This window comes from Alligator mississippiensis, chromosome 7 (genome assembly GCF_030867095.1).
Source record: "Alligator mississippiensis isolate rAllMis1 chromosome 7, rAllMis1, whole genome shotgun sequence".
NCBI lineage: Eukaryota > Metazoa > Chordata > Crocodylia > Alligatoridae > Alligator > Alligator mississippiensis.
In genome coordinates, this window is record NC_081830.1 from 57,157,458 (window position 1) to 57,173,288 (window position 15,831).

Consider the following 15,831-nt stretch of genomic DNA (forward strand, 5'->3'; position numbering starts at 1 on the left):
TCCAGCCGCTGCCAAAGGGGAGGGAAGAGAGAGGCTCTCCAAGGCGCTCACCCCTCCCTGCTGGAGCGGAGGGAGCATGGTCAGGAGCCAGCCAAGGCTAGCACAACACACAAGAAGCTGGTCACCAGCCTGGAGGGGTAGGAGGCAGCTGCTGCCAGGCTGAGGAGTGGGGATGGGGAAACAGTCCTTTCTCTGAAGCAAGCATGTATTGAAGACAGCAATTTGCAAAACATACACCAGGGAACTACCAAAAATCTTTGCCTAAACTAAGATACAGCCCAGTAAAACACAGCATACGCAACTTAATCTAATTTAAAATGTAAACCAGGAAGACAGGAATTAGTTTTACTAATCCTGAGGGCAGTCTCTCCTTATAGCCAGGCATTCAGAAAGGCTTTGCTTAGGTATTCCCACCTTTTACATGTTCTGCTTTCTAATGTAAATGTATTCTTTGGTGAAGTTGTCTGCAACTTCCCTTAACTACATCTCCAGCATGTGTGATGATTGTCAGGTCTTTGCCAACACTTCCCACCTCTCAGTCTGGTTCTGCAGGTCTTAGCTCTGGGCTCCCCCCCCCCCCCCCCCCTGTTGCTCTGGGACATGCTGTGAATTGAATCCCCTCCCTGCCTGGCTGCAGGCAAGCTGTGTAGACTGCAGCCAAACCCCCAGGGCTTCTGGGGAGAGAGAGGGGACACAGGAAGGAGTTAACTCTATCACTGCCTGGTTGCAGGCAAGCTGTGGAGGTGTGGCTGGGACTGGCAAACCCCAGCTGCAGAGTTTGACAGTGGAATGGGAAGAGAGAGGGAGGAATTTGCCTCAGGGGCCATGGCAGGCCAGCATCTGGCCACACCCTGCCCCTGCTCCAGCTAGAGAGAGCAGAAGAGCAGAGCTCTGCTCAGCCCAGCAAGGAGTCTGGGACAGACATTGCATAAACTGGTTTGAGCCAAATCAGTTAAGTCTGATCCTATATTCAACCAGGTTTAACTCAAACTAGTTTTGGCCATTTTCAGACTGGTTTATATGTACTAAATGTCTGTTCTGTTCCAGGTTTAAACCAACTGCTGATCACTTAAACCGGTTTATGTGTAATGTCTGTCCCTAGCCTAAATAAGCAGAGGAGATGTTCTAATCAACTATAACCAATTTAGAACAAAGTCAGTTCCTTTTCAGTTTTTACTATGGCCCCCTCTACATGGTACATCTACTACACAATTCCCTGATTAATCACACAATTAATTTAGACCGGCTACATGTTCAAATTCACTACGGCACTGATGGGTACCCCTGAACTTTCACTATGCATTTTCTACTTCGGGAACAGCTTTGTATGTTTGAAAAGTATTTTATCTAACCAAGGGCATAGAGTAGGTTGTTTAGGCTGGGGGAGATCGCTTGTTGCTTAATTGCTTAATTGCTAGCCTCGCTAGAAGGAAAGCTGTATCAACAAAGTCCGGAGCTGGAAGGGGGGTTACTTGGGGGGGGGGAGCTGGAAGGGGGGTTACTTGCTGGGCTTGCTATACATTTCGTCACATCAGCAAGTTTAACCTGTTACGTAGCTATATAAAGCAGACGCCCACTGGGGTGGGGGTGCTTGCTTTGCGAACGATTGCCAAGCACCACTTTCTGCGCAGAAATAAAGATTAAGTTGGATCCTTCAACCCTGTGTGTTTACTGGCACAAGCGCACCGGGCACGAACTCACCATTGTTTGGGGACAGCAATTTCTGGCGACCCAGATGGGACCCTAGCTGACTGCCTTGCCCGGTCCACCTCTTCGGCTCCGGCAACAACTGTGGACGGCGTGAGGGCCAGGTGCCACCGACCTTATTTGTCGGAGGTCTGACCGTCTCCTGGTTGCCTGACGGAGTCGTGGAGGGGCACAACGGCGCAACGCTCGAAGGACCAACTTAATCAGGTGGGGCAAGGGAGGTTTCAACGGACTGGTGAGTACTTCTTTCCATATTTTGGGCAGGTTGGGAAAGAGACGGCTTTGAAAGTTCCGACCGTATAGATGCCCTAGGCGAGTGAGATCGGGTGGCAGCCCCGTGAACTCCCTTTAATCAGTTTGGTTCTGAGGCTGAGCGGCGGTCGCCGTCCGGTAGTTGGATAATGGGAAGTAACCAGTCCAAGATTCCACCCTGCAGTCCCTTAGGATGCATTTTGAAAAACTGGCCAAAGTTTGGAAGTGACCCTATGACAAAACAACAGATGATTCGGTATTGCAATACATGTTGGCCACAGTACCAACTTGCGGATGGTGCAGCCTGGCTGGAGAATGGGTCTTTGGATTATAACACAATCTTGCAGTTACAGTTGTTTTGTAGGCGCCAAGGGAAGTGGGATGAGATGCTTTATGTAGAGGCATATATGACTTTGTATGGGGATGGGGTTACGCAGAAGCTGTGTGGGATATTTAGGGGAAGTGGGGTAATGGCTTTGCAGGGGGTCACCACAGTATGTCCAAAGGAGCCGGAGGAGGGAGACGTGCAGTTGCTAATTGCTCCCACAGCTCCCCCATCTCATCCTGTGAGCCATGCGTCACCACAGGGGACTTTCACTGCACCTGTAACGGCTTGTCAGGGACTCCCGGCTGGCTCGTCCAGTCTGTCGTCCGACACCTCCCCTGACAGCCTTGGGTTGCCGTCCCCAGGTCCGGCGGATGCGGATGGTAGCAATCTGGTGGTAGAGGGGACTGTAGGAGATGGGGCATTTAGCCCTGTGGCAAGTCGCTTACGATCAGGGGCCCAACCAGTAGTTCAGGCCCCTTTACGACAAGCGGTGGGTCCTGAGGGTGAACCAGGTTTTGTCCATGTGCCATTCTGCACAGCAGACTTGATAAATTGAAAACAGTCTATGGGCCAATATCACCAGAATCCGGAGGCAATGGCACAGTTGTTCTCTACTATTTTCCTCACCCACCAACCAAACTGGATAGATATTCAGGCCTTACCGGCCGCTCTTCTGACTCCAGAAGAAAAAAGGTTGGTCTTAGAGAAAGCACGCACGATAGCACAGCAGCATCACCCAGCCGGTGAGGTAGATGAACTTTGCCCTAAGAAAAATCAAGACTGGGATCCCAACACCCGAGGGGGCCGGAGGGAGTTAGAGCTGTATCAGGAGTTTGTGCTGGCTGCTCTCCGGGAGGCTATCCCCAAGCAGAAAAATTTGTCTAAATTGTACGAAGTGCAGCAGGGTCCGGAGGAGGATCCATCCAGTTTTTATAAGAGGTTATGCGAGGCAGTCAGACAGTGGACGGATTTAGAAATGGGATTTAGAAATATTCTGGAGCTGCCAGAAAATGCCAAGATGTTTAACACACTGTTTATAGGACAGTCAGCCCCAGATATTAGAAAAAACTACAGAAGACTGAAGGAGCAGCTGGAATGAGCATCAGCCAAATGATTGAGATTGCTTATAAAGTATACTCCAACAGAGATCAGGTTAAGGAGAAAAGGGAAGATAAGAGAATAAAGGCACAGGCATCGTTACAAGCATCGTTGTTGGCAGTGGCAATTGTAGATCAGAGGAGTCGTGGACGAGGCAGGGGAAGTAGAGGGCATAGAGGAGGCGTGCGCTATGCTCTGGGAGGCTACGGCCAGGGTCCCAGGTTGGGACCTAATCAGTGTGCTATTTGCAAGCAGGAAGGGCATTGAAAAAATGAGTGCCCCAAGAGGAAGAAGAAGAGACGATAGGAGGAAGAAAGATTGTTGATGTTGGATGGTTCTGACCAGGAGTGACGGGGACCGGGGGCTAACACTGAAGTAATCTCTGTCTCCCCCAACGAGCCCCTGGTTAAAATGCAAGTAGGGGGAGAACTTATTGACTTTCTAGTAGATAGTGGAGCCACGCATTCAGTTGTAACCAATATTAAAGGACCCTTATCAAAAACCAAGATCCCCATAATTGGAGCCACCGGCCATATCGTCCTTTTGTGCCACCCATGGAATGCAAATTGGGAGGAAAGAAAGTGTCTCATCAGTTTCTGTATATGCCTGAGTGCCCCATACCTTTGTTTGGGGGGGATTTGCTGTGCAAATTGCAGGCCCAATTGACCTTTTCAGAGGGGAAAATTACTATGAAGATACCAACTGAGGAAGCCTGGAAAGCTCAGGTGTGCCTCCTATTGTAGGAGGGGGAGGAAGGGAGAATTCCCCCAGAAGTAGAAGACGCTGTAGTACCATGGGTATGGGCAGAAGAGAAGCCAGGAAGAGCCAAACTGGCCACCCCTGTAAGCATTGATTTAAAGCTGGGAATTACTCCACCCAGGGCGCCACAGTATCGATTGAAAATAGAAGCTTGGAAAGGTCTGGAACCATTGATAAAGAGATTCCTTAAATATGGTTTACTTCGGGAGTGTCAATCATCTTTCAATTCCCCCATTTTGCCTGTAAAGAAACCCCACAGTAATGAGTATCGTTTCGTGCAGGACCTCAGAGCCGTGAACAAGGTCACGATGACCCTTCATCCGGTGGTGAAGGACCCTTATACTTTGCTGACTACTTTGTCTGCAGAGGAACAGTGGTTTACAGTCCTGGATCTGAAAGATGCTTTCTTTTGCATCCCACTTGAAAGAGACAGCCAAGAGATTTTTGCATTTGAGTGGGAAGACCCGAATACTACGAGAAAAACCCAATTGTGCTGGACAGTTTTGCCTCAGGGTTTTAAGAACAGTCCCACTATTTTCAGCACTGCCTTAAGTACCAACCTTCAGAAGTGGGACAAAGGGACATCAGGAACCCTGTTACAGTATGTGGATGATTTGTTAATTGCAGCAAAAACGAAGGATTACAGCATGATTGCATTGAAACTATTGAGAGTGTGTATGCTAGCCGGCCGGATCTTAAAGGTGCCCCACTACCTAATGCAGACCTTGAATTCTACACAGATGGAAGCAGCTTCATGGACAATGGAACCCGAAAGGAGGGATATGCCGTGGTTACATCATGGGATACCGTGGAAGCAAACGCCTTGCCTCCAAATACCTCTGCACAGAGAGCTGAGCTTATTGCGCTGACCCGAGCTCTCCATTTGGCAAAAGGAAAGATAGCCACTATATACACGGATTCGAAGTACGCCTTTGGAGTCTTACACGCCCACGGAGCTATATGGAAAGAGAGAGGACTCTTAACGGCAAGTGAAAGCCCAGTAAAGCATGGAACAGAGATCCTGAAACTACCTGAAGCCGTGATGGAACCACTGGAGGTAGCTGTGGTGCACTGTAAGGCCCACCAAAAGGGAGATGCTGACGTTATTAAAGGAAATCGACGAGCAGATGCTGTGGCGAAAAAGGCAGCTAGAGGACAAGTTCAAGAGACTCAAATGTTGGCATTGATGCCTCAGGTAATGTTACCTGAGGAACCTCCCAAATATACTGAAAAAGAGAACCAACTCGCAGAGAAACTGGGAAGCAAAGAACAACAAGATGGATGGTGGGTTTTGCCTGAGGGACAAGTCCTGATGCCAAAACTGATTCTTAGCAAAGTGCTCCAAGAGTACCACCAGAGCACCCATACGGGAGCTGACGCCATGACCCAAGGTCTCCAAAGAATTGTAGTGGGACCTAAGATGAGAAAAACAGCAGAACAAATAGTGCGTAGATGCCCTGTCTGTTGTGTCAACAATCCTAAGATTTCCCCCAAACCTCCACCAGGAGCAGGAAGGCAAGGACTATTAGCAGGAGAATATTGACAGATAGATTTCTCTGAAGTTCCCAGGAAGGGACACTACAAATACCTGTTAGTGCTTGTGGACACTCTCACTGGATGGACTAAGGCCTTCCCGTGCCGAACCAACCAAGCAAAGGAAGTGGTCCGGTGATTCTAAAAGAAATGATTCCACGATTCGGAATCCCGGAGGGATTAGCCTCAAATCGAGGGCCACACTTTGTGTCAGAAGTGACCCAGGCAGTTTCCCGGGCTCTGGGGATACAATGGGACCTTCACACTGCATGGAGACCGCAGTCAAGTGGACAGGTGGAACGAATGAATCAGACTCTAAAAAGACAGCTGGCTAAACTTTGCCAGGAGACTCAGTGAAATGGCCCAAAGCTCTGCCTCTTGCCTTGCTTAGAGTGCACATAGCCCCTAGAGCTAAATTGGGAGTTAGTCCATTTGAATTAATGTATGGCAAGCCATATCCTAAGAATCCAGTGGTGACGCATGGGAATCAAATACATGTAAAAGGGGAAGGTTGGGTAAAAGATTATTTGTATTCTTTGTCTGCTGTATTGTCTTCTCTCCACAGGTATGTCCAGGAATGACTTCCACTCCCTCTAGATACACCAGTCCACAAGTTCCAGATCGGAGACAAGGTACTGGTCTGGACGTGGAAAGACGAGCCGCTTCAGCCCAGGTGGAAGGGACCGTATCCTGTGATTCTTACTACTCACGCTGCAGTGAAGGTTCAGGGGGTAAAACCGTGAATACACTACATTCGGGTGAAGGCCACACCAGAAGTACCACCTGCAGGAGAAGTTGCTGAGAGTGTCGCATCGGAAGCCGACACAAACGGACACCGTTGGACAGCAGAGCCAGTAAAAGGACTTAAATTTCTGTTTAAACGTCAACCATGTGAAAAATAGTTCTTTGCGTAGGTATAATGTTTCTAGAGTCTAAGGGGTTGGTGCATCAAAAATTTGATAAGAGTCAAAATGTGTGGGTTCATTTGGCAAAGGACGTATTAAATGTCACTCATTTTTGTTTGGCAGGTGAAATATCGGTTAATGATATTTTCACGTCATGCCTTATAGGGGTGCCCACTCCAATGGAAGCACTCCGGAATCAGACTTGGTTCACATCTGGGGGAATAGGAGGTCCAATCAATTACACTAACAACTCCATGTGGGGAACCATTACCACAGAAAAAACAAAAATTTTCAATTGCTCAGACATGACTAATGTATCTTACAACTACGTTCATGTTATATTACCCCGGGGGCGGTTCCTCCTTCGTGGGAAGACTGCCTATTCATATATCCCAGCCAATGCCACAGGAGGGCCTTGTGCTCTAGGCCGGTTGGCTGTCTAGCTACCAGGTATGCCTAAGACCTCTAGTAAGCGTCACCGGAGAGGTTCAAAGGTGCTAGATAAATCCTGTGATAGTGACATAAACCTCCTGAGTGAGGCCGAGGTAGTGTCCTTAGCAGTTTTCCTAGTAGGGGTGCCAGGCCTAGTAGTGAATGCTGAGAGGCAGCTTGGTAAGGTGGCCTGTGCCCTGGCAAAGGGCCTAAATACAACTTCACAGGCCCTAGCTGCCCTCAATATTGAAATAAAAGAACTAAGAGGAGCTACTCTGCAAAATAGAGCAGCCATAGATTACCTGTTGCTGAGGCATAACCACGGATGTGAAGAGTTCGAGGAAATGTGTTGTTTTAATTTGACAGATAACTCCGAGTTGATAGAGTCAAAAGTGCAGAAGTTAAAAAAAGGTTCTGTCCCACATTAAGCAAGGGGAAGGGTTCGACTTCTCATAGCTTACTTCTTGGCTCCCTAATCTTTCATGGCTTAAGCAAATTTTCCTATTAATTGTGGCAAGTATGGGTATTTTCTTGATGATCTGTTGTGGGATACAGTGTGCGCCAAAGTGTTGTGAGATACTCAAGAAATCAATTTCTTCCCCCGTTCACCATGTGATGTTTATAAAATCATCAGTTACAAACCCGATCCAAAACAATCGGGAGAAAGCAAAAAGATTTCTGGAGATGAAAAAGATAGTCGAGAACTATGGGCCTTTTCCATAAGGGCCATAGTCTCGAAGTGGGGATTTGATGGGTACCCCTGAACTTTCACTATGCATTTTCTACTTCAGGAACAGCTTTGTATGTTTGAAAAGTATTTTATCTAACCAAGGGCATAGAGTAGGTTGTTTAGGCTGGGAGAGATCGCTTGTTGCTTAGTTGCTTAATTGCTGGCCTCGCTAGAAGGAAAGCTGTATCAACAAAGTCCGGAGCTGGAAGGGGGTTTACTTGGGGGGGAGCTGGAAGGGGGGTTACTTGCTGGGCTTGCTATACATTTCGTCACATCAGCAAGTTTAACCTGTTACGTAGCTATATAAGGCAGACGCCCACTGGGGTGGGGGTGCTTGCTTTGCGAACGATTGCCAAGCACCACTTTCTGCGCAGAAATAAAGATTAAGTTGGATCCTTCAACCCTGTGTGTTTATTGGCACAAGCGCACCGGGCAAGAACTCACCATTGTTTGGGGACAACAGCACCTTAAAAAGGTCCAACTAGCTATAAAGTTATTGTTTGAAAATGTGTAATAACTTTATAGCTGGTTTCTATTCCACTTTAAGTTTCACATGTAGCCTATGTCCCCACAGCTGGGAGACCACAGCTGCTGCTATCTCTCAGCTGTGGGGGTGCCCCATGTCTGCTGGGGCTGAGAGTCCCATCAGCTGCAGGACTCAGCCTCAGGAGCTTGCTATTTGCTGGTGCAGGGGGAGTCTGGGATGACGATCCTGGGTTTCCCTTGTATCAGCAATAAGGTGTAATAGGATCTGATGGTGGCTCCCACAATCATGCCTCCTGACACATGTGTATGGCATGGCAGGAGGCACAATTTTGTGGATCATGTGTTAGATCCCATCATGCCTTTACCTGCATGTGTAGAGGGGCCCTAAGTTTATTTCTATTTTTTTTTTCTGACAAATTTCCACTTGGCTTCAATTAAGGCAAATGGGACTGGGTAAAAATTGAGTAATAACTTTACAATTAAAAACATAAGTGTAAAGATTAACTCTACCAAAATCAATTAACTACATATTAAACCACAACTGAATCGCCTTCTCTTCTCCTTCTTCCCAACCAGAGATACCTTGTGCAGGCAGAGCTATTTAGGGATGACCTATATGTAGCTAGTAGTGAGCACAGAATAAAAATCTGTTATTCTTTATACAATGTAGCATGCAGACAATGATATTTAGTAGCAGTAGAAAATAATTTATTTTAGTTACACTGCATTGAAGCAGAAAAAAATCCAAAGCTAGCTGCAATCACTGCTACACCATGATTAAATGAGCCATAACCCACTCTCTAGAAGCAGAAACCAACTGATAAAAGCTCAAAATATTACTTTTTGAACTGCATGTAAGTGGAAAGCAAAGGACAAAAACCATCCAAGCTAAGCTCAACTGTAGCATATATTAACCTCTTTAAAACCATCTTGCACCATTGGGTTACAGTTGATGATGTTGGTAGAACAACAATCCACAATGGCTGCCAAAAGCTCTGTAGCATTTGACCAGGAGGAAAATTTAAGAATTGGATGATGCATTGTAATTCTGAAACATTAAGGGCATTGCTGCAAATGGTACCTACAGGAATATGAGTACACAAGATACTTTTGAAATTGCATTTGCTCTTATTGCTGAGGTAGAGAAAAGCAAAGAAAATGCCAGTGGGAGCAGAGGAAGAAAAGACTATTCTTCCCTTTCCTCTCCAAGGGCAGTTGTTGCAGACAGGGTGAACATTCCAGATGCCTATATTCGCTATTTTTTCCTAGAGGAAAAGGCAGAAAAATGGCAGGCATTTCAAGTGGTAATATTGATATTTACCTATGTACCTGATTAATAGTGATATATGGATTTTTGACATCACTCTAATGTATTTTCTTTGAAACACTTAAATGGAAACAGGAAATCTGAAATATCTGTCCAAGTCTAAAAAAATCTTAGACCTATTGGAGGAAAGCTTCTTAGCTCTTCCTCATCCTTTTCAGAGATATGCAGACTCTGTGAAGAGTCCTTGAGTTTCTGCAGGTAAAAGAGATATGGCATGGGTCCTTCCCTTCCCTGCTTGACTTAATGTATCAAAATGGAAAGAGCTTAGAAAAGTGTTTCCTGAGTTTATTCTCTTAGCACTGAAGGCATTGGTATAGACTGGAGTTGGACAAAATGGCAGATTTTCTATTTCCTAGCAGTCCCGGCTCCATGGAGACTCCGGGAGCACATGGGCATGACAGCATGGGGCAATGACAGTGAGGGGTCATAGGACCAAGGCTCTGTGGCGTGGACTGGACTGGCACAGCCTCATGCTGTCACGGCCCCATTCCCCTGGTGTCTCCATGGAGACCAGCCAGGGGCCACACAGGTAGGGTGTGCAGTTGGGCAGATAGCTGCTCTAGGACAGCCCAGGATCTGCCAGTGGTTGCAGCACAGAGTAGGGCCAGGGCATAGCCACATTCCCCTCTGCACATGCCTGCTGTGGAAGCCATGCTCCTTTTGCTGCCTGTATGCCCCTGCAATGAGTGTGGCTTCTGCAGGCAGGGACATTCAGGGACAGGATCATGGCTTTGCCCTAGCCCTGCCTTATGCTGTTACTGCTGCAAGATCCTGGGCCCAGCTGTGACCCTGGCCCTAGTGCAGCTGTCCTACTTAGCCACACATGGCCCCTGGATGGTGTCCATGGAGACCTTGGGAGTGCAGGGCCGTGCTCTGCCCCAGCTCTGTGGCCCTATGCTGTCATGCCCACACAGTCTCAGGGTCTTCATGGAGACCAGTTGGGAGCCAGGGCTGCTGGGAAATGGAGACTGCAGGGGGCCTGATCCAACCTGCAGGCAGGACGTTGCCCACTCCCGGTACAGACACTGAAGCTACAGTATGAAGAGCAAAGAGAAAGAAACCTAGGATGCAGGAAATGTTCTCCAGTACACTCAGAATTGTAGCTGTGGTTCACAAGACTCCACACTAAGAAAAGCTTCCTTTTTTAAATTCAATTTGTATAAGGATTGCCAAAATTATTAAGACAGTTTGCTATACAATATTATAGGCTTCTTATCATACCACCCAGTTTCATTGACCTGAATATTCACCCAACTGTAAATGCTGAGTAGCAGGCAGTCTTGAGAAATTTGAAATGGAGTCTGTGGAAACTGGATATAATGCCTTCATCATGAAAGGCAGTACAACTTCCTGTCATTGTTTCAAACAAATCTCTGGCCAGAAGAGAACAGTACCAAAGCTTCCTAGCTGAGTCAGCCCTAGGTTCTGCAGTACCTTATGTGAGATGAGATGAGATGAGCAGAACTTTATCACTTCCCAGACACTTGTAACAAGGGTGAAGTTGCCTGTTACACTTAGACCACACTAAAGGCACATCTGCATATTGAAGCTCATTAAACTAATGCTAAGTACCATCTAAGGGTGCATCCATATGGGAGCAGTCATGCGTTATGTGGCACTGCAAACACGTTTGTAGTGTGACATACCGCACAGTCTAGAGCTCTCCACGCTGCAAAGGCATGCTGCCTCAGTGTACGCTGCTCTGTTGCGCCCTCCCCCCGCGGACCCCCCCCCATTTTTTTTTGACTGCTGGATATCCAGGGGTCAAAAAAAAAAAAAAAGCAACCCCCCCAAAACAGTGCACCCAAAAAGAGGACCCAGGCCACTTGGAGCTCTGTTGCAGCTGCTGACCAGGCTCTGCCTGCCAGGATCACCACAGCTGCAGCTCTGGGAAGCCCCCAGGACCCCAGGTAAGGCTGCTGGGGCCAGCACAGTGCTGGCCTCAGTCTCCCCTATGCCACCTGGGGCAACTTGCCACATGGCAAAGCGCATGTGGCATGGGCATTCCCTGGGGACAAGAAGTGGCGGCACAAGGTGAACTGTCCATGCCCATCTGTATGCATCCTGAGTGTCTCAAAGTGCCACTTCAGGCAAGGGCTAACTCTTGGTAATGCTATCTAGCTTGTGTTAGGGTAACTTCAGCCTGCTCCACGGAGATAAAACAAGCAATTTGAAGTCCTCCAGCATCCCAGGAAACACAACTCCCAGCTGTCCCCCCAGGTTTCCTCGCTTCTAACCACATCCTTACTCACCAGCTCTTTAATGGCAAGTCAGAGCTGTAAAGGCAAGGAATGATATGAACTCTTAAAGTGTGGCTGCTCACAGCACATCCTAACTTTGACACCGTTTAACATTTCACAGTTAGTATGGTCTAAATGAATATTCAACTTCACCCCTATAGTTTCCGAACTTAGATATACCCCTGAAAACACCCAGCTGCCAAGGAAAGATGTTGGGGATGTAATATTGCCCAGCACAGCAGGCCCAGCAGCTAGGGCACTGCCTCCAGTAGTCTGTAGTGCAGATGCTAACCCAGAGAGAGTTAGGAAGATAGAAAAGAAGCATGGAGGAGGTGTGCTGTCAGTGCGCTGACAGAATGAGTAATTTTTGATACATCTATTGTTAGAACTGTGAACTTCTGGGCAGGTTGGGTATGTGAGCCCTATCCAGTTGCATAGGCTGAATACCACCACCACTTTGAAGAATTCTTGAGGGCCTTGATGTGTCCCTTTGGCTTTAATTAATTGATGCAACAATTCACATTGTTTTTGGGAGAGATTCCCTTCAAAGGCAAAGGATTTTGAAGTGATCCTGACTCCCAGGGGGCCAATTACTTCATTTTCCTCTGAAGCTTTTAAAAAAAGTCTTTTCTATGGATGTAAATTGCATTTAGAAGTAGTTTCAGAGATGGTTAGGAAGCAGCTAAGCTTATACATGTAAGCTGACAAGTTAAGGTAAGACTTTTGGTTGGAATTTACAATTGGAGCTCTTGCATCTTAAGTGTTAAACTAAGTTAAACCCAATGATGTTTGCAGTTATTCATAATAATCTTCTAATCATACCCAGTACAGCACTTGGAAGTAATTGGGAACAACAGACATGATTACAAGTTAAAATGCCTTACAAGTTAAAAAAAAAAAAAAAGGAAAAAAAAAAAAAGAACCTGCCTTGCCCCAATTAATTAACGAACTACTTCAGTCACAACTAAAATAGAATATACACAAAAATAGAAATTTAGAAAACTAGTCTGCCACTCTGCAGTGAAGATGGTGGAAAAATCTAGAACTTTTAATCTTTTAAAGTCTTTACAGGAGGAAGGCACTTTGAGAAGGGTTTTGAAAGAAGAGGGAAGCTGTCTGGCAAGTTCTCTGAAAACTGGTATGAAGGAGACCATTCTAGATGTAAAGAAACAGGAAAAAAATGCAGCAAGGGGGAAATGAGCTTATGACAAAGACATTTCTTTTTTTTTTTTTTAAACAATGTTTTTGTAGGTATAAATTTATGCAGAAGAACCAAATTATAAAATAATATCCCTTCTCTGAAAGAAAATGCCGCAAAAGTAAAACTAGCAGATGTGGAAGATCTTCACAGTCAAATTGTCAGGGTGAGGAAACTCTAGGTTGAAGGGCACTAGTATTTGCTATGCCTCCCTGGTGTGTAGCTGCCACTAGGCAGTTTAACATAAGTCTTTTGATGTGCTGCAGAGCATTCTTGGCATTATTGGCACAAAAGTTCAATCCTGAAAATGGCTCCAGGTTATCCAAACTACTTATGTTTGGAAGGACTGAAATATTTTATTATGGAGGGTAACCGTTTTAAATGCTAAGAACCCCCCCCCCCCCCCCCAAAAAAAAAAAAAATGTTTTTTGTTTTGCTGCAGATGTATCAAAGAAAGAAACATCTGTCAACTCTGAAAACTATAGGCTGGACCACATAGTTCCCAGATCACATTTGCAAAAAGATACAGATGGATCTTGAACAGCTCCCTCCTTACTCACCACAGCTTTTAGATTTCCTAAGGCTTGCAGCATTTTCCGAAGGAAGACAGCATAACTCATTATCTGTTCTGTACTTGATGTAGATTGACATTTAGTTTTTTTGTTTTCTTAGTAATAATAGATTTTTTAAATCATTATTTTCTGTTTATGTTCTGTTAATGTGTTTCCTGGCACAATCTCTACTCTTCTTCTTAATGAAGGTATAAGCTATTTTCCTTGCATTAATGAAAGCCCTTTAAGCTATATTGGCTGTGTGTGTGTGCATGTGTGCACATATGCATGCATGTGTATGCGTGCATGTGTGTATGTGTGTGTGCATGTGTATTCATTATACCAGCAGAACAGATAAAGTCAGTTATTTTTTACTCTACCTGTTTAGTTCTCATTTTGGAATCTGGTGACAAATTGTTGTAAGTATAATGAGCCTGCGTGACTCCACAAAAAAGGACTGCAACAATTCCTGAAATTCAAAGAAAGGCCAGTGTTAGCTGCTTCTATATTTTTTCTTACAGTAATCGGGGGGGTAGGATCAGTGTACACAAAAAAACTAATTTGACTGTATTAAAAGCTTTTTGTAATAGGGAAATGGTACAGTATATTTTATAATAACATGTTTCAAGTCAGTTAGAATTTGCTTTAATAAAAATCATAGCTGGTCTTTAATTCTCCACTCTCCCCCCACAAAATGAAATCCAGGTATTTTATTTGCCATCTATGGAAAATATAGAATAATAAAGCACGATAATCTTATATAAAATCCCTGATCACAATATGACTGACACTTATCCAATACTATAAAACAATTTTAAAATAAAAACAGAAAGTAATAAAATCATGGCATTGGACACAAAGCAAGGAGAAAAAAAATCTTAATTTTACTTCTTCTGAATGCAGTTTTAAACAGTGGGTATGAATGAGTGCACCATGTGAAGGTGATTTGGCTTCTGCATGACTGTTTGTTTTATTATAAGCAGTATGTAACCTGCAAGGCAAACAAATAGTGCTTAAGAAACCATTCCAGTGGGGACAAGTTGTCTCCCAGAATGACTGGGTCAGTGACTGTAACCAAGTGGCAGTAATTATCTTTCCCCAGCCTGTGGAAGGTCAGGAGGAGAGAGCAGGAGTAGCAGCTTTGACAGGAATATAATCATATCACCTTATATTATTTTATTTTCAAAGTATCTCTTCCTCTCATCTCTCCCTGCCTCTAGAATGCTCACAGCCATTGAACAACATATAGTAAATGCAGTATTATGATTAAAATAATCAAACTCATTAAATATCCTATTAACATGGGATATAGATAAACCAAGGGGATCATACTCAGGGGAAGAAAGGAAAAAAAATGAGAAGAGGTCAGTAGTGACTATAAAAAATCTCAGGAAAAGTAAGCTTTGCGTTGTTTTATCTTAGATCCTGCTTTGATAGGCAAGAGTTCAGGCTCATGCTCATTGAAAGCCCCTGTCTTCATATCCTGGGGACAATAAAGCCCAAGCCTGAAAGTTTTACTCAGGGTTCAGGTGTGAACCAATTTGCAGTGCAGACATAAACTAAGGCCTTTAGACAGGCTGTTTTCTACCCTTTCTGCACACCACCTACACTCTCTTATACCTGGAAGCAGGGTGGCACTTTCCTAACTCCATCTGATGTTTAACCCCTCACTTTCCTCACAGACTTCTCCAGACCAACAGATAACTGGCAGTTATTTGGGGCAGAGGGCCACTCAGGGAGTTTTGATGAGCTGTTGCAAGCTGGGTCACCACCTCCCCACAACAGCTCACTTTGGGGGCCCTTGCTGGAAGAGCCTAAGTGATTCTGCTCCACGCTGGACCAGGCAGCTGGGATGGGGCTACAGGTGGGTGGGGAGCGACATCTGGGAATGGGATGGTCGGGTGGGGCCAGGGCTAGGATCACGGGGCCAGGGCTGGAGCCTAGGGCAGAGCCGTGATCTGCTCCCTGCATGGCCCTGTGATGGGCACTGGTTCCGCAGGCAGTGGCATATGGGGAGCTGATTGCGGCTGTGTTCTGGACCCTGGCTCCTCGCTGTCACAGCCTTGCAACTCTGGGGTCTCCATGGAGGCAAGCCAGGACCTGTGCAGATCCGGTCTGCAGCTGGGCAGATGGGATGGGACTGCGAGGGCATGGGGAGCTGCATCTGGGAGTAGGACAGGCAGGCAGAGGTCAGGGCTGGGATCTTGGAGCAGTAACAGCACAAGGCTGGGACTTGGGGCAGAGCTGCAATCCACTCCCAGCATGCCCCTGCCTGCAGAATCAGC

The 15,831-nt window shown here is 45.9% G+C and overlaps 1 protein-coding gene and 1 long non-coding RNA gene across 2 annotated transcripts in view; one reads left to right on the top strand and one right to left on the bottom strand.

The window, feature by feature from the left end:
- SLC9A9 (solute carrier family 9 member A9) overlaps positions 1-15,831 on the bottom strand; it is a 414,412-nt gene that overhangs the window by 212,000 nt on the left and 186,581 nt on the right. The window contains exon 9 of the mRNA XM_019491821.1: positions 13,927-14,015. Within this exon, the coding sequence (XP_019347366.1) occupies positions 13,927-14,015 (89 nt within the window). The remainder of the gene's footprint in view (positions 1-13,926; positions 14,016-15,831) is intronic.
- On the top strand, positions 1,480-6,870 carry LOC132251427 (uncharacterized). The gene is made up of 2 exons (XR_009463458.1): positions 1,480-1,942; positions 6,243-6,870. It is a non-coding gene; the product is annotated as an uncharacterized LOC132251427 (long non-coding RNA).